We start from the raw sequence: 20272 nt of genomic DNA, 5'->3' as shown, positions 1-20272 counted from the left end.
TGATCTTCAATGTTCTGTTTTGAATAGCTTTAAACTGCACTAAGACTTTTGGGACATGCTCTAGATTTAGAACTAGAAGAGACCTGAGTTCATCTAATCTAACTTCCTCATTTTACAGAGAGGGAAACTGAGGCCTACAGAGGTGAGATGATTTACCCAAAGTCACAGAGGAAGTAGGTGACCAGTTCGGGATTTAAACATAGATCCTTTAATTCCAAGTCCATTGAACTACATAGATAGATAGACAGATAGATAGATAGATAGACAGACAGACAGACAGACAGACAGACAGACAGAGAGATAGAGAGATAGATAGAGAGATAGATAGATAGATGTATTATGAATGGATAGATGGATAGCTAGATTGTAAGATGAATAAACAGGTAGATGGTAGGTAAGCAATAGATGATAGGTAGGTGTATACATAATTATTATATGTATGTATGCATATACTCTTATAAAATCTTTCCTAATATTTGACTTTTGTTATTGGTATTCAAATATGTATAGACAGAGAGACAGAGAGAGAGAGAGCATAGAGAATGTATATATGTATATTATGTATGTATAACAAATGACTAGTCATAAAGACTACATATACAGAATATGATAGTTCCATAAGTAGGAGATTGCCTTCGTTTTAGTGATGAGGTTGTGTCATTTCTGACAAAATATTTTAAAGCATTTTTATGTAATATATGGTGGGATTTTTTTAAACAAGTAAGATTCTTGGAGGTATGTTTTAAATGACTATCAAAGTAAAAAACTAAAGCCTCATCTATGACTTTCAAAGTAAATGAAGATATAATAAGAATACTAGATATACCATATACACACAACTTAGAGCAAAAAGTTTTGAACTGCTGGCTCATTATGTTTTTAATGTTTTAGGGAAACTTCTGGTCTCATTTTACTTAATCTAAATTTTTACTAATATCCTAGATAAATATTAAGGTGTTAATAGAGAGTATATAATATTGAATGAACAGCTAGGAAAATAGGTCAAGAATAAAAATAACCATTAGTCAATTTTATCAATAATCTTATAATAAATAATTTTCAATCCATCCCAGAATTGAATAGCAACTGAAGTTACAAGCAGTGATCTCCTCTATAATATTTGTCCATTTCACAATATATTTATTTGTACTTAAAGGATCATGTCCTCATAGAACCTAATCAAGATCTCTACCAGAACAGTGCCCACAAACTCAAGCTAGATCCAGATAAAGTTTTTTTTTTTCCAAACATGCTAATGATTTCATTTTGAGGAATAAATTTTAAAGTGAAGGCAACAAATGATAACTTTGTCCCTGAATGAGGAAAGTGGTTCGATATGTATGATAGGATTCTGAGTCCTGCATGTTTTACATTTTACAAAATAGGACTTTAATCTGCTAGATTTTCACAGATCTGGTATTTTTCTCTAGGTAGGGTACAGAAAAATTGGCTAACAAATATGCTACTGACTGGTGATTTGGTATCAGGAATGAAGAATATCAAATATCACTCCTTAAACATGGACGCAACTAGGTTAAGTGGGAGATAGAGAACTGAAGCAGAAGTTAGAAAGACCTGAGTTTGAATTAACATCTCAGACACATCCTAACTATGTGATCTTGGGCGAGTCACTTAACCTCTATTTACCTATTTCCTCATAAAATAGGGTTGTTGGAATCAAAGAAGATAATATATGGAAAATACTATGCAAATCTTAAATTGTTATATAAATAGTAGCTGTCACATATATGAAGATATCAGTTTATCAGTATAATTTTACTTTTTACAGCACTTCCTTTCTGGGAAAAAAAAAAAACCTGTCTAAACCCCACCACAACCAAAAAGCTATTTATAACAAAAAATTAATAAACAAAGTAACAATAGCTATCACTTATATGGTGCTTTAATGTTTGCAAAGTGCTACAACAACCCTAGCAGTCTGGTGCTATATTATCTCATTTTCAGATGAGGGAACTAAGGCAGACAGAGGTTGTGACTTGCCTATGGTCACAAACCTACTAAGTGTCTGAGGTTGGATTAACCTCAGATCTAACTCATCTTCCTGACTCCAGATCCAGTGTTGTATCCATTGTACCACCTAGCTGAAAAAAAAGGAGTTCAGCAAAATTAATCAATGAACAATTGATCCTGACAGTATATACAGGGTTTCACGTCCACAATTCCCCAACTCTACAAATGAATACCACCAAAAATTGTCATGATAACCTTAGATTATCTAGCTCTAAACTTATCTGGTTAGATTACTTGGAAAAGAAGTGATTACTTCTTTCTTAAAACTATGCCATAAAACCTAGAAATTCAAATCCAGAAGAATAAGCAGGAGGTATTATGATTTATGAAATAACTTTTAAAATGGCTTTTACTGAGTGAACCATAAGTCTCATGAGGCTCTCTGTTGTGGTACCATAAGGTCATGACTACATAACAACATCCAAACAACATCACAGTAAGGTCCCTCTAGGGTTTATTTGTTTAATTACCTGTCCCCTTTGCTTCCCAAGTTATCATAATGTTATGAACAGTGTCCAAAAATTGACAGTTTAATTCCTTGAGAAGACATGGTCTCACTCGAAATGCCACTATTTCGAATTTTAGACAAATTTGAGAATTTCATTTGCCACCATCAAATCTTAGAGATGCTGTCTTCCAATCACAAAAAAAACCCTTCAGTTAATGGAAAAGAAATGAAAGTTACTAAGAAACTGAAAAGTAGTTACATTAAAGAAAGCTTAAAGAATTTGCATTATTTAACCTAGAGAGAAATACGGTGGGTCACTATTCTCTTTCTACATTGTGTACAAAATAAGAGAAAAATACCTTCCATTTTATTATAAATAGTGAATTTAACCAAAAAAACCATTAAAAATGTACTGAATAGTTGAAAGAATTAATGAAACTTCTCTGAAAAATCTTTTAAATTATAAGAGACAGACATCCAGGCCATATAGTTTATGATCATCCCTACCTAACTGATGGTAGGATAGATAGCAACTGGTAGGTTCTTCTGATTCTGTGGTGCTATCAGGATTGACCCTAAAATCTGAGAGCCCAAAAGGATTCTATCTAGAGGGTATCTATTCCAATATTAACCCCAAAGCTGCAGTATATCCAATATCTTCTTTCCACTTGAAGGCCACCCTTCCACCCAAAGGAGTCTGCGAATAATTTGAGGGAGTCCATGAACTTGGATACAGGGGGGAAATATATCTATATTTCAATATAATTGATTTCTTTAAATTTAAACCATTATTCTGAGAAGGACCCATAACCTTTGCCAGACTGCTAAAGGGGAAGCATTTATTCAGCACCTACAAGGTACAAGCATGATGCTAAACACTTTATAAATATTATCTCATCCAAACCTCACACTAGAAGGTAGGTATTAATATCCCCATTTATAAATGAGACTCAGGAAGATAGAAACGAAACGACTTGCCCACAGTCATACATCTAATAAGTGTCTGAGGCTGGATATGAACTCAGATCTTCTTGACTCCAGTCCCAGGACTCTAGAACTACCTAACTACCTCAAGGTGGGAGTAGAGAGAAATGGGCAGGGGTCCATGATACACAAAAAAAGTTACAAACCTCTGAATTCTAGCCTCCATCTTTACCCAAGAATATCATAAAACACTGTCAAATTCTTTGATGACATCCAAGTATATTCTATCTGAGGCATTCCCCCAATCTATTTATTACTAATTAGACTGACATAATTTATTCTTCATAAACCCATGCTGAGAAGTGTTGTGCTATGATCACCTATTCCCTTTGCAAGTACTAAACAAATTGTCTCTTTAATGATCTTAGAATTTTGCCATCAACTGACATTAAGTCCACCAGCCTATCACTTGATGTACCCAACATAATAATAATTGTTTATTTTTAATTTGCAAAGACCTTTATTATAGTATCGCACTTGAACAACAACCCTGTGATACAGCTAATGCAATCAGGACAGTTTCCATTTTGCAGATTAGGACATAGAAATGTTCAGTCACTTGCCCATGATCACACAATTAAGTTGGCATTGGGGGCAGGAATGAATCCAGTTCTTTCTGGTGGCATGTTCAGTACATTCTGTTTTTGAGAATCAGGGTAACGTTTGTCTGTCACCTGTCCTACAAAACCCCTTATGTTAGTCCCCATTACCTCTCAAAAATCATGTACAGTGTTTCGACAGTTGTATCAGCAAGCCCTTTCAGTGCACAGGAATATAATACATCCAGACCAAGTCACTTGAACTCACTTATCTTAGGTTTTAATTCCTGTTAACCATTTCTGCTCTATCCTTTCCAAATGGAAGATCATCCACCTTGTCAAAGAAAGCAAGAGCAAAAAACAATTGAATTCTACCTTCTTCACTACATCTTCAACTCCCCCCTCAAGAATGAGTCCTAACATCCCCTCCAATGGTCTTCCTCTTACTCCTAACATAGCTCTTCAAAAGGTCTTTTTTTTTTGTTATTGCCTTTATTGCATATTTAGAAACTTCTGCTCTTACTGGACTTTGGGATTTCTGCATTTTTTCACAGGACCTTGCCATTCTTTTATATTCATCCTCACTTATCAGAGCTGGCATACATCTTTTTAAAAAGTTAATATGTTAGTAAGCTTCTTGTGCTGCTCCATAGGCAACTAGATGGCACAGTGGACATAATGTCCTGGAGTCAAGAGCCCTGAGTTCAAATCTGGCCTCAGACCAATTTACTACCTGTGTGGTGATCCTTGGCAAGTCACTTAATTCTGTTTGCCTCAGTTCCTCATTTGTAAAATGAGTTGGAGGGGGGAAAAAAGGCAAATCACTCCACTATCTTTGCCAAGAAAACCCCAAATGAAGTCACGAACAATCAACCATGACAGAACATCTGTCTCATTAGTCCCTTACCATTTTCTGCTTCATTAGAATCAATTATAAGTAAAACACTGGAATTTCATTCTTGAATGGTTAGGATCCCTGTTGATCAAGTCCCCCTTTTTAGTCTTAGTCTATAAGATTGTATGTATCATATCTCTGAACTCATGGAATTATATTCTTTTCAAGGCTAGCATGTGTCAGACAGTACTCACTATCCAGACTACCCAAATAAATTCTAAAATGCCATGATCACTTCCAAGTTTCCTGTCATTTCTAGTTCAATCAGTTTCTCTTTTTTTTGTAAGAATTAGACTAAACAACCTCTACCTGCTGAAAGATGGAAGAAAAAAAAAGCCCTGTCAGCAAGGCAAGTTAGAATTTATCACCTCTGCTTTTAACACAAAGAGAGCAGCAGATGTCCAAATAGTTGATGTCCCCCACCACCACTATATCCTGACTCTATGCCAGCTTTGTGATCTGCTTCAGGAACTCATCATCCAAATCCTCCAGCTGGCCTGGAGGTCTGCCATGCCAAGCATTACCACCAGAGCTGATACTGCTTCTATTCCGAGACTAATACTGCCAAAGCTGATAATCCCACTGTAATATTGTCTCTTTCCCTCCGTGCTTTGATACTTGAAATTAAAAGTAGAATTATTAGCATGAACTTTCTGTTGAAAATATTCAACTATGCATAATTTCCTCCAAATAACAGCCATAAAAAGGAAACTAAAATTATACCAACAGGAGTCAAAGCCCACATAAGAAAACAAATGGACCTGGCTTGGTTCACTTTGATTTTATTATTGCAACATAAAAACACATTTATATTTTCATGAGGTTTTCTATAGTTATATCAGGTTATGACGTAAGAATCAAATAAAACAAAATACCATATTTGTTTTAGTTTATTTTATTAATCAGCCTATAAGCATTTATTAAGTAGTTTCCATGTGCCAAACATGGTAAGGAAACATAGAAAAATGAAACAAGCCCTACCCACAAAGACATTACATTCCCTAGGGGAAAGCAACATTTATACATTTAAGTAGAGATTAGATTAAACACAAAATATGTTAAAAGCAAATACAGGGAAACGAATGGAGCAGGGGGAGGGGAGTGACTAGCCCTAGGGGATTGGGAAAGGTCTCATGTGGAAAGTTGCGTCTGAGCATTAAAGAATAGTAGGGATTCTAAGAGATGAAAATAAAATTAGAGACATGAAAAATAGTCTTAGCAAAGCATCAAGATAGGAACTGAAATGACATGTGTGAGGCAGAACAAGATCAGTATAGGTAGATGGAAAAGAGAGTAAAGAGGAATTATGTATAATAAATCTAGAAAGGTAGATTGGAATCAGGTCGTAAGAGATTTAAATGCCATACAGAGGAGGTTATATTTGATTCAAGAGGTAATGGGGGACTTACTGGGGTTTATTGTACAAGGAAGTGACACATTCAGAACTGTTCTTTAGCAATAACACTTTGGCAACCACATAGGAAATATCCTGGAGAAGGAATAGACTTGAGTCGGGGAAACCAATTAATAGGCTACCTACTTTATTTATTATCTACAATTAATAGGCCACAACTAGGATGGTAGCTGAGAAAGTAGAAAGGAGATGGGTGCAAGACACATTGTAGAGGTAGTATTGAGAAGACTTGACCACTAATTGACTATGTGGAGTAAAGGAAGATAAAGAGTTAGGGATGACTTTGAGGTTGCAAACCACTATGACTGGAAGAGGGTGGCAATGTGCTTGACAGAAATATGAAAGTTGTGGAGAGCAAGGGGATTTAAAGGGAAAGCTAATGTATTTTAGACATGTTTTCCCCATGCTGAATTTGAGGGACTACAGAATATCTAGTTCATCATGTCTAATAGTAAGATGATAATATGCGGACTGGATCTCAGAAGACACCAGAGTTGAATTTCCATTGGTCTCAGAGTCAAATATGTAGAGAAGATAATTGAACCCCTGGAAACTTATGAGGTCACCAAAAGAGGGAGAAAAAGCCTATGGCAGAGATTTGAGGAATGTCCCTATTTGGGAACATCATATGCCTAATAAACAAGCAAAGCCATAGGAACTCTCTTGGTCAATTCCTCTTTTCTAGCTTCAGTATATGAGGATATGAGAAGGAACAGTTACACAGGTAAGATGAAAACAGACAGTAGTGTCACCAGTGAAGAGAGAGTACAATACATAAGAGGAGAGGGTGCCTGGCTGTATCAAATAGTACAAAGAGATCAAAACAAATAAGGACCAAAAAAGAGGCCATTCATTTTGGTAGTTAAGAGATCACTGGTAACTTTAAACACATTTGTTTCAAGTTGAAGGTTGGTAGCCAGATTGTATTCATCCTTATGACCTATCCTTGCTAGATGTCAAGGCATTTGTTAAAGAGTTAGTAAATGGAAAGGACATGAAGGAATGGAATATGGATAACTTTTTTCTAGGAGTCTGGTTGTAACAGGAAGATAGAGGGTGATACCTTGAGAGGAGATGATGGTTTGATAAGGTCAGATGATGGTAGTTGTTATTAATTTTGTTGTTTGTCTTTTTAAGCATGGGGGAGACTTGACCATGGCTGTAGGCAAGAGTATTTGAGGCAAGATTTGTCTGATTCTTTCTCACCTAAACAGAATCGGCCATTTTCTATAACCATCACTTTGATCTGAAGTCAAAATAGAGTGTAATGAGCCTTGACTTAATCATGCTTAAATAACTGAATGACCCATCAATAAAATAGAGAAACAGCTGGCCTTTGAACCTATTTCGATGTTGTCGTTTAAAGACTCAGACTGTAAAGCGAGGTGATTAAAGTTATTTATGAGTAGAATGAATGCCATAATGGAGTACTTACCTGGGATCAGTCAGAGTATGCATTATATAAGACACTACAGAACTATTCAAAGCCTAACAAATTAGAGCCATGCCCACACAAAGACAGGATGATGAAGGGAACAGCAAACACTACCATAGACTCACCAAGACAAAGCTTGAATAGAAAGGAGCAAAGATCACATTCTGACATGAGGCACCTGAACACAATTCTCTAAAGACCAAAGAAGTCAAAGCAAAATGCTGATGTCACAAAACATTCCATTTCTTCCTAATGCTTTTCCATAGGAAATTGAGTTAACCTTAGGTGTCAGTGGGTCCCCAACGGCAGTTTAGCTCATAGCGCTCAGCCTTCCATAGACACTGAGTAAATTCCATAGGTGAAGACATTTCTCAGTTGCACAAATTGCAGAGGTGAGTGAGCAGGGCATCACTCTGTAGACTGTGCACAACAAAGAAATGGGCAGTGGTTTGACAAAAATAATAATCACTAATATTATTTCACCCTTCACATCTATTTATCACTCAAAACCTCAGTTTTACTGATCTCATTGTAGCAAATTAGCTGACAGAAGAGGCCAGAGATTGCATCACTGAATTCAGACAGTTCATTCATCATGCTTAGTATTTGCACTTTAACACCATTTCCCCAGATATTTGCCAAGTTCCTCCTGTAGCAATAACAAAAGTCCTGCTATTTGGATCCACCCAATATTTTACCTATATGTGGTACACTTGATTTATGAGTTCTGGACTATTTTTCATAACCCACCACATCTTTCTGTGAGAGCTTTATTTGACATTTCAGTCTCACAGATAAATAGAATTGACTCTAACATGGCAATATCAGGGGAATGCTTTTCAGTGAACCAATGGAAACTGATCAAAGCAGGCAACTCAGAACTGCTACTGAAATTTTCAATGTCAAATGACAGGGTCATTAAATGTCAAGAAACCCAATGGCTCCTTCACAAAAATTATTTAGGAGACATAATAAGAGTGAAAGTCAGGTTGGTGTAATGAGTAGAGGACCTGGGTTCAAGCTACTATGCCTATGATACATACTAGCTATGACCTTGGGGAAGACATTTAACTTCTCAGACCTACTACGCAACACTGAAGCTACATTTCAGGACAAGTATCACTTGGCATTGGTAGAAGGAGTCCCTACATGAATGAAATCATAGATTAAAATTTTTTAAGTTACAGTAGTGTGATTGCTGACCTGCAGAGATAGGCAGTTTCCATGACAGGAATTCTCTACTTTGAAGAAATCACAGATTCAAACTAAATAAGTAAAAGAGTAATTTTTATTCAAATATGTATAGCACCCACACATTCATACATCCTAGAATCTCCCATCTGTGGGGACAATATTCTAATTGAATTTTATTTATTAAGTTAACAGAAAAACAAGCAACCAATAAGGATTCATGTCATTGAACAAAGTATTACTGGACCTAAGGAGAGACCAGGGCTGGATATTTGGATACAGGAGTCATCTGTATAAAAATGATAATGGACTCAATGGACATGATGAAATCACCAAGAAAACATATAGAAAGAGAAATTAAGAAGCCCTGGATTGAGCCTTGAGGAAACATTATACAATTAGGAAATAAGACAGAAATGAAAAAACATATGGTTGCTCTAGTTTTTAAACACAAGAATTTTACTTTTAAAAATTCAAATGAAAAATTTTTGTATTTTTAATGTGAAATTGACTTGAAGTGTTCTTTCTTCTATTCTTAGGGGAACTTCCAGATATATTGGAATCATCAGGTGATGCTTCTGCAGAAACTATAGACAGTATTTCATCTCCTCTCAGCTCAGCATCTCCCACCCAGATGGAATCTTTACCATTTTTCACTGGATGGGGTGACTTCTCCCAACCTGAACAACCAGGCACATTTCCCTTTGATCAAACAACTCGGCTTCCAGTGGTAGCCAGTCCCTTCTATGATCAATCTATTTCTAAAACCACCATTTCCTCAGGGACTTCAGGAAGCAGCATTCACATTTCAGGTACCCAGGACAGCACCCAAGAGTTTGACAGAATGGACGAGGTAATGGTGGATGTTGGCTATGCTTTCACCCCCGCAGTCAGCTCAGAAGACACCACCTTAACCACCACCTTGAAATACATTACCACTAGCTCTATGACCACATCCACCAAAGGGAAAGAACTGGTGGTGTTCTTCAGCCTGAGAGTCACAAATGTACCCTTTTCTAATGACCTCTTTAACAGGAGTTCTCAGGAATACCAAGACCTGGAGCAACAATTCATACAGTTGGTGAGTGAACTCCTTAAAACACTTTCAGTTCCTTTTCCTCTTTTGTTTTGTAACTTTATAATATAATGTCACTGGCTTAGATAGCAATCCAGGTTAGAAGAGACAAGCTCCTTTGACAGCTGCTGCTGAAGGCATTCAAATGGAAGGCATTCTGATCAGATCAGTCAAGTGAGCTTCCCTTGTAAATAGCCAGGGCAGACTCTGCCTTCTAGTTTAATGAAATGAGATTCATACTTAAGACTATTTAGTAACATTTCTGCCTAGTTTGGCTTCCAGAAAATAATCAAAGCTCTCCTACCGAACCAAGCGTGGGATCTAGAAACAATGCTTATAAATGAGCTCCTCCTAATTTGTAATGCCACAAACTGGATTTAAGAAAATCTGACAGAAAGTGTGCAAAGCTTGATTAGACACAGCTAAATGCATACTGAATGGTTCTCCCAAATTTCTATCAGACAGAAAGAGCTCAAATGGTTGCTGTCCTTGATCCATCCTGCAGACCTGGGAGGAGATGGCAACACAGACACTGGGTCAGGAAACATCTTACTCTATTTGGGGATAGGGATAGAGAATAAGACCTATGACGTCAATAGAACAGAGAATTTCCAGATGAGGAAACTTTACCAATACAAGTTTTGCCTTCTCTGCAATGTATTGTCTTAGACACTTGCCTAAAATACTGAGGGCAACAAGTGACTTGCCCAGGGTCACAAAGGTAGTATAAGTCAGAGATAAGATCTGTACTCAGCTTTCTGAAGCCAACTCCCTTTACATCAAGCTTGTCTCTCTTAATTTGTCTTGACACAATCAATAAGAATATTATTTGAAAAATTCAAGTCAATTCAACCATCGTTCATTAGCCTATGTGCAAAATAGAGGTAACATGGCATATGTAGTAGAGAACAGAGCTCAAAGTTGAAATGACCTGAGTTCAGTTCTCACCTCTGATACATACTGGATGTGTGACCCTGAGCAAGGCATTTTTTTTAGTGCCTTAGACAGCTCTCTAGGATTATAAATTAAAGAACAGTTGCAGATTTGCATCACTAGAGTGAGTTTCCTACCCTGATGAAATCTTGTATCAGGACCAACCCAATTCCCTCTCCCCAAAACAATGTACAAGGCACTGTAATACTCTGAAAATATAAAGATGGAATAATTTCTGCTGTCAAAGGAGGATTCTACTAGAAAAAAACCCAGCAGTGGGCTATGTACCAAGTCCCTAGTACTTCTAAAAATAGTAAAACCAACTTTATTATACAATTCAAACAGCAATTTGACTCACCATAAAAACAAAAGCCTAGATGACAGCAGGCTCTTCATGTGGATACTTATATTTTATGAAATGCCTTGAGTTTTAAAACTGTTTATAAGAAACATTTTCGAGAGATACAGCATGAGGGAATAGAAAGAGTCTTGGACATACACAGAGTCAGGGGACCTGGATTCAAATCCCAACCTATATATTTACTAGTTGAGTGACTTTGGGAATGTTACCTAAGTTAGAGCTAGGGAGTGCAGGGAACAGAGCACTGCACCTAGAATCAGAAAGCCCAAGTTTGAATCCCACCTAAGGCACTTTCTAGGTGTATAACTCTGGCAAGTCACCTAACCTGTTGTAGTTGTTTATCCTTCATTCTTGAAGAGGAGCAAGCAAGGACATCATGAGGGTGACATCTTGATTTGGGGTCAACCTCAGTTTCCTCAGTTGTAAAATGGGGTTAATAATAGCACTTACCTCCCAAGGTTGTGGTGAAGACCAAGTGAGATAATATTTGTAAAGTGCTTAGCACATTATTGGACATATAGGAGGCACTTAATAAATGCTCATTTCCTTCTTCTCTGAGCTTTAATCTAAGCTCCATCAAGTGAGTATTATGACACCCACCTCGCAAATATACTGAGGAAAGTGCTTCACAAAATTCAAAGAGGTATATAAATGAGTTTTGGGTGGTTTTTTTTTAGAAATGGGCTTTAAAGTTCTACAGGACAAATACTACATTTGAAATAGTTCATTTGTACTGTTTTTATTAAAAGGACACAAAAACTTTTACACATCTTAGAAGTCCAAATCATCAGCCTTGTTCTATAGGTGAGGAAAATGAGGCCCAAGTGTTTGTCCAGGGTCACACAGCTGGTGATTACTAGGCCAGTGATCTTTCCAATTATAATAGGGTCATAGATTTGGATCTGGGAAGGACCTTATGGGTCATCAAGTCCTAATTGCTCAATTTATATATTAGAATAGAATTATAAAATAGAATACCATAGATTGGAATGGAATAGAATGAAATGGAAGCAATTAACATAGTGGATGTAAAGCTAACCTAGTAATTAAAGAAAACCTGAGTTCAAGCACTGCCTCTAATATATACTGGCCCTATGACCCTGAAGAAGTCAATTATCTTCTCACCGTTCCAGGCAATTCTCTAAGAACATATAAGGCACAGAGAAGGTGCTAAGTGGCTTTGGTAGGAGGGGCTTTTCTCATCAAGGAGTTCTCTATAACAATGAAATCACAGGTACAATCCCTATGCCAATTTAATAAAACACATTTACAATTCATAAAATGTTTTCTTCAGAACAACCCTTCAAGGTAGGCACACACAAATATTTCCGTTTCACTAATGATCTACTATTGATAAAGTTGCGTTGGCTCTTTATAATCTCTGCTTCCCTATCTAGATGATCCATTTCTTTAATGATCTGTTCTAGAATTTTCTCAGAAATCAAACTCAAGCTCACTAGCCAAGAAAGAGTCAAGAAGACCTGGGTCCAAGACCACCTCTGAAATATACCATGTAACAGTGGGCATGTCTCTTAACCCTCAGACAGCTCTCTAAGACTCTAAATTTCAGGGCAAGTAAAAGGCATTGATAAATGGAATTTCTTCATTGGAGGTTCCCTAAAACAATGAAATCACAAATACAGTCTGAAGAAAAATGTGCAAATCACTGTGTTCGATTCTAAGAACATAAAAACAATAATGAAATTACATCTGCTCTCTAAGAGTACTTCTGCTGTGTCCCATTCACTGAGGTTCTAAGTAATCTGGTCTTCTGCCTCATATGGTACATGTAATTTCCTGTTTGGCTATATTATCTTTAACTGAACTTGACTTCCTAGTTTTGCTGCTAAGTATTTTCTTTAAAAAAATGAAACTTCATCTGTGCAAACTACCACTTTCACTCTGTGAAAACTACCATTCGTCCATCTCCATATGAAAAAAGAAAGAGGTAAATATTGGACATAATCATGGCAAATGGAACACTAAATAACAGTGCTCAGCTCTAGTATCAGTTCCTGGGAAAGAAAACAAAAACACCTACAATTTATGCTGAAGGTAATGAAAAGTGAATGTAAGTGCATTAACAGCACCTGGGCACTTAGAAGACAGTTCAAAGTAAACTCCCTTTTTGTTTTGCAGCTGCTTCCCTATCTACGCTCCAATCTTACAGGATTTAAGCACCTTGAGATCCTCAACTTCAGAAATGGGAGTGTGATCGTGAATAGCAAGATGAAGTTTGCAAAGTCAGTCCCTTACAACATTACAGAAGCAGTGCACTGTGTGCTGGAGGAGTTCTGTTCCACTGCAGCCCAGAAACGCAATCTGCACGTAGACAGTTATTCTCTTAACATTGAGCCAGGTAAGAGCTTTATGCAAAACATGGCAGAAAGAAGGCAATGTTGCACAGAGGAAAGAGTGCCTGGTTTGGATTCAGAAGACCCAGGTGAAAATTCTGGCTCTGCCACTTATAACCTAAGTGGTTCTCTGGAGTTCAGGGTCTTCTCTGTAAAAATGAAGGGGTTAGATTGGATAACCTCTAATGTCTCTTCTAGTTCTAGATTGGTGATCTTTTTATAGATCTAAGATCCATGCTGCTATGTATGGTCTTTTCCCTCTGCTGAGATAGCACAGTAATCATACTTGGCAAATCACATCTAAATAACTTTGGCTTAAATAATTAGAAAGAGAAGAAATGGCATCAGGAGAATAAAAGCTTTACTACATTAAAAAAAAAAAAAGTGGGGAGTGGGGAGAGAAATATACTTGCTGCTTCACAACCTTAGACCTTCAATTCTCCCTGGGAATTAAACTTTTGCAATGCATGGTAGAAATCCAAAATATGTAGCCTGTAGCCATGGTCATTTACATTCTGCAGAAATTCTAAAGTAAAAACCACTGGGGGCTCATGCCAAGGAAACCTTCCAAACACAGGTTTACAATTTCACACTTAACTAGCAGAATAGCCTTTTCATAACACAGTTCAGTATGGAATTGGCAGCATCCAGAGAAAGGAAAAAATATTCATTGGAATTCAACCCTGAGAAAAGTCACCTGCATCTTAGGAGAAAATGGGATTTCAATTTTGACTTCCATTGTACCCTGAAGTCTGCATCCATATAGAGGCATCAGTATATAGGGCTCCTACCTGCTCTGAGGATTTATCCCCTATACCTATATGCCTACACAAGAGCAAATAAGCATTTTGCCAAGAAATAAATGAACCAGAATGTGCTGCTGCATGAGACAGTTGTCTTAACTGGAGACTAGTTTGACCTTTGTTTAAAAATTGGGGGATTATATTAAGGGAAGATCTGATCTAGGATCCTGTGGGTACCATCTCTCCTAATACTAAGACTTTCATGCTAGTTTAAGGAAATCAGTTAATCTGTTCATTTCTCTGTTGCCTCATATTTAAAATGAACATTATAATATTTACATTACATCACAGGGTTGTTATAGAATCATAGATTCAGAGCTGGAAGGGAATTTATAGATCATCAGGTCTAATTCCTCATTTTACTGATGAGGAAACAGGGACCCAAAGAATTTAGGTGACTTGCTCAGGGTCACCTAGCTAGTAAATGTGTGAATCAGGAGTCAAACTCAGTCCTAGTGCTTTATCTGTGAGAATCATTATCACAAATGCAATTCATATTTCCTTCTGCTTAGTAGAGAACATATCAAGTAACTATCTCCTTCCCTCCCCTCCCCAAAAAATGGAAATCATCCCTGGTAAGCCACCTTCTAGTGAGCCTCTCTGAACTGGACTGGGCTTTTCCTTGGAAGAAAAGACCTACAATCCATTATCATATTCCCAAACTAAACCTTGCCAGTATTGTAGGACCTGCCAGAGCCTGTGATACACCAACACAGCCTTGAAAGCCCATAGTCACCTGCATGTTAGAATGAGGCCTTGGAGCAGGACTTCAGTGGAGTAAGTGAAAAACCCAGCTGACTGGCAATGAATCATTCCCAATCAATCTCACAAATGAACAAAAGCTGCTGTTTGGCTCTGAATTAGTCCGGTGATGAGAGTTTAACATCTTCTCTAGTTTACTGTTGACTAACAATATAGAGAAAGGGGTGGAAGGGGATGAGATAGAGAGATGCCTTGGACCACAGCCAGATTGTTGGCTCTGTAGGGAAACACTTTACCTTGAAAAGAGGCAGTCTTTGTGCTACTTTCTTTAAAATGCCACTGCATTTTAGTAAATATAGCTCTGAAAAAATCAGCAAGATACATCTGAGCATTCAGCATTGGAATTTGGTTTGCTTTCCTCCAAATGGGAAGGACCCATGAGGAAAAATCACCCTAAAAATGGGCCAAAGAACCATTATGACAATTTCTCATCACATACAAGGAACAGGGTACCTCAAACCAGGAGGTTAACTTCAAATTTTTATTGATCACCTACTATGTGAAGGAGGCACCCTGGGGGATACAGAAAAATATGAATATCCATGTCCTCAAAAACCTTACAATATACTTGGCAAGAAAGAAAATAAATATATTTTAAACATAATACTTAAGAGAGGTTGATAATTATGCAATGAGTGCTGAAGTAATGTAGAGAAGGGAGAAATCATCATGACAAGCCTTCATGGAGGAGGTGGCATCTTAGTTAAGTTGTAAAGGAAAGGAAACAGTTTGACAGGTGGAAATGCGAGAGGAAAGGAGGGGCATTTTAGGAACTGGGGTGACAAGAGTAAAAGCATGGAGACATGAAAGAATAGGATAAAAATGAAGGATAGATAGTAGTCCTGGCTGATTAGGACATAGGTGGGGGATAGCATGAGATAAGATTGAGTATGTAGGCTAGAGTCAGAGTGTAGAGGACCTTGAGTATGGCTAGTAACATAGAGCCCTCAGGAGACAGCTAGGTTCCAACTCATAGGGGGAAATGGAATAAGTATAGAAGGAAGAGCCCCCTAGATGATGGAGAGTTTGTTAAGGAAGGAAAACAAAACAAAACAAAAAAACAGTGGAAGGAATAAATAGTAGATATCTGGGACTAAAAGAGAATAGGGCCAGGATAATATCACTGGAAGAATGGGGTAATAACAGCACATTTTATGTGAATGAATTTTTTAAAAGCATATCTTGAGCACTTAATGTATACCTGTATACTGCTCCTAGGGAGCTGAGTCTGATGACAGAGTTTAGGAAAGTAGGATGTTAGAAGGTGAACTGCAGGGTCCCATTGTCCAGAGATAAAGGGAGGGTTCTCAAGCAAACAGAAAAGTGTATAGGTTCCACATAGAATATTGCATAGCCAATAGCTTTCACAGAACTACTTCCTCTCTGGTAAAGTGCATCCCTTCATTTCCTGTGTGGTTTACCTGCAATGAATACAGGGGAGAAGGCTGGGCATGGAAATCTGTCATCCTAGCTGCCAGGGAGGCTGAGGCTGGTGTTCTGAGGAATTCTGTGCCACTGTGGGATCTACTCTAAGTCCAGCATTAATATAATGAGCCTTGGAGAGAAGGGGAGCCACCATGCTGCATAAATTGGGGCCAGCCAGCCCATGTCAGAAATAGAGCAGGTTAGACTCCTGTGCCTGTCAGTAGAGGGATCAGGTCTATGGAACTTTGTCTGTTTCCACAGTTGACAATATTATCCCTAATCATCATTTTTAAAACATAAGTAAATAATAATAATCTGTGAAACAGGGAACCGATGAAGAACATGAGAAAAAACAACCTGTTTTGTTGTGCTTTGCTTTACTGTACTTTGCATATATTCCATTTCTTATCAATTGAAGGTTTGTAGCACCCCTTCATCAATCACTGCCATTTTCCAACAGCATGTGTTCACATCGTGTCTCATATTTGTGACCTGATGGGGCAACTTGCCCTCTTTGCAGTGCAGGTAACTAGATGGTACAGTGAATACAGCACTGGGCCTGAAATCAGGACCACCAGAGTTCATGCTAGTTGTATGACTCTCAATCACTTAACTCAGTTTGCTTCAGTTTCCTCATCTGTACAGTGGGAAAACTAATAATAGCATGTTTCACAGGTAACGCACGGAAGGCACTGGAGTTTTTGGACTCCAGCCTCTAACAGGTTCACTCTTGATCTGGTCAGACAGGATGACAGCTTCAGAGGGGTTATTAATCCTATTTTATTTTAGCCTAGTCTTCTCAAAGGGAGTTGCTAATGATGGGAGCACCAGGTCCTACAACATTCCCTAACACCCTTCTCACAGGGGCAAATGAGAGGGGGGGCAACTACCCCTACATCTCAGTGGGATCAATCAAGACAAGCATAGCTTGTGCTCTCCCATAAATGGGGTATAGTTGAGGCAGATACATGCATTCCCATATGCATTGCCCAAATCCCAAATGGGTTCCCCATTTGGTTCCCTATACTCACTGACCAGTGCCCGCTTGTTTTATAGGGCAACAGACAAAGAAGGCATCTTGCCAACATTAAGCTCACAAGTTAACTTTAGCAATATCATCATTCTGTGCAAGCATAGTAAATATCACATTATGTCACCCTTTATCTCACTGCACAGTCTCAGTAGGACTGTCTACCACTATCATTCCAGGAATTACTATCTAGGAGCCCTGGGGCTAATCTGGGAGTTATTATCTAATACCTGGAAACTCGACATTGCCATGGCCGTGGATCCTGAGAAACTAAACTCTAAAAAGGATAACAAAATTCTCCTTATTTACGTAGCACTTGCCTGCCAGGGTGGTTATGAGGATCAAATGACATATTTTCCTAGCTCAGAGTAAGCACTATAAGTGTTCATTACTATTATTATAAAAGCATTTAGCGCTTAGCCTGGAATATAGTAATCACTATATGAATGTTAGTTATGATTATACATCAACCTCTTCATGAATTCTTTCCCACCCTGCCTCTGCAAACACCCCACCCCCACCAGGTTACTTTCCATCTGCTTGAATATATTTGGAATATAAATGTGCTTTTTGTATCTCCTGATAGAACAGAAACTCCTTGAGGGCAGGGATTGTTTGGTTTTGCGTTGTATTCTCAGTATCTGGCACAATGCCTGGCACTTAGGAGGTGCTTCATAAATGGGTGTTGACTGACTGAAGAAAAGTGGGTTTGGGGGAGTGTTGGGGGGCAGCAGAAATGGGTGAAGTCTCTTCATTTCAATTCACTTATCTATTAAGCCCTACTTTATGCTAGGTACTCTCAAGAAATATTGCCCCATTTGTATGACCCAGAATCTGCGCCAAAGAGACAAAATATCAGGATAGGTAAAATACAAGCTGAAACAAAAAAAAAAACCATAAAGACTCAAAAACAATTAAAAACAATGAACAATTGTAAAGGGATCCTATATGTATCTTGTACAGATCACTGTTACAGTCCATGTAATTTGGAGGTGAACAGGAAGCCAATGTCATTTTATTACTAGAAAACTGACATGAGGATTACAGAGAGTGGTGAAAAATTATTCTGCCAGTGATGTTTGGGAAAAAAGCAAAGATACATAGAATAGTAAATGAATGGAGAAGGTCTGCCAAGAAGCTGTTCATTTGTACCAGCTGGGACATGAGTAATGCATGAACCTCAGTGTGTGGTGGCCAGCAGAGCTAGAAAGCAATGACTTCTATAGAGGTCAAATAAACAGTGCCAACAGGAGTATATTGATTCTTCTTAGTATATCAGAAATGATTGATCCCAAAGAAACTGGAGAATATGAAAATATTTAGAGTCGACACCTTCTGTTACAATAGAAAGGGTGCCACATTTGTAGTCAAAGGACCTAGGCTCAAATTCTCACCTTGACACATACTGCCCGCATGATTTGATTTGATAAATTGTCCACCAAGATAAAGTGGTTATGATTCACATCAGTTAAAACAATGAATTTCATGAACAAAGCTCTGGAATTGAACTCAGAAAGAACTAAATTCAAATCTTGCCTCAGATACTTATTAGCTATATGACCCTGGGCAGGTCACCTCACCTTTCTAGGTTTGTTTCCTCATCTATGAAGTGAGTGAGTTGAGCTGGAGGGTCTTCCAGGACTAATAGTCTGTGATTCTTAAAGAGCCCTCAAAAAGGCAATGTAATCTGTCCCCTTCCCTTCACAGGAATAAATACCCATTCTCCAGGTAAAGTGACTGAGTTGCACAGTTAGTAAGTGATAGAGAGAGGACTAGAATCCACGCTTCTCTCTCTCCCTACCTTCTACTCCACCTTACTGCCACTCAGTGGCATCTGAAGGGGCCACAAGAGCATCAGTACAAAAGACAGTGGAGGTGGCTCCTAAGGGGACGATCATTACTTTACTTACCATTTCCATTTTTCCGCTTCCCAGAAGGATTTGAGGGAATTAAATAGAAGGTGGGAGGGGTAGAGTGGTAGAGGCAGAGAAGAAGGGTCCCTGTTTTAAAGAGGTATCATGGGATAGTAGGAACCTAGTTGGCACAGCAGATAGAGCTCTGGACTTGGAGTCAGCGACTGAGTTCAAATCCAACTTCAGATACTTACTAGCTGTGTGACCCTGGGCAAGTGACTTAACCTCAGTTTGCCTCAGGTTCCTCATCTGTAAAATGGGGGGTGATAATAGCATCTACCTCACAGGGCTATGTGAAGATCAAATGAGGTAATGATTGTAAAAGCACTTAGGATAATGCTTGGCACATAGTAAGAATTATGTTACTAATCATTAGTAATGATTACGATGATGATGATGATGATGATGATGATGATGATGATGATGATGATGATGATGATGATGAGAGAAGATGTGGCAAGAAAGAGCTCTGGCCTCTGAATCAAAAAGTCTGGATACAAATACCAGCTTTGAATTTTTTTTTTCCCCTTTGCTACTGAAGGAAAGTGACAACCTCAGTTTCCTCATCTATAAAATAAGGATACTAACAATATGCTCCCTACTCTAACAGTTGAATAGCAGAGAAAGAGAAAGATGGAAGGTTTTTAAAAAACAGATTATTGTGAGAAGACTCAATCCA

At 38.0% G+C, this 20272-nt stretch overlaps 1 protein-coding gene across 1 annotated transcript in view; it reads left to right on the top strand.

Annotated features, from left to right (window-relative positions):
• The window catches only part of IMPG1 (interphotoreceptor matrix proteoglycan 1), a 125415-nt gene that overhangs the window by 79643 nt on the left and 25500 nt on the right, over positions 1 to 20272 (top strand). Inside the window, exons 13-14 of the mRNA XM_072638061.1 lie at positions 9477 to 10018; positions 13446 to 13665. Of these exons, the coding sequence (XP_072494162.1) occupies positions 9477 to 10018; positions 13446 to 13665 (762 nt within the window). The remainder of the gene's footprint in view (positions 1 to 9476; positions 10019 to 13445; positions 13666 to 20272) is intronic.

This window comes from Notamacropus eugenii, chromosome 2, assembly GCF_028372415.1.
Source record: "Notamacropus eugenii isolate mMacEug1 chromosome 2, mMacEug1.pri_v2, whole genome shotgun sequence".
Classification (NCBI taxonomy): Eukaryota; Metazoa; Chordata; class Mammalia; order Diprotodontia; family Macropodidae; genus Notamacropus; species Notamacropus eugenii.
Note: the sequence above shows the minus strand (reverse complement) of the source record. Positions and strands in the feature narration are given on the sequence as shown.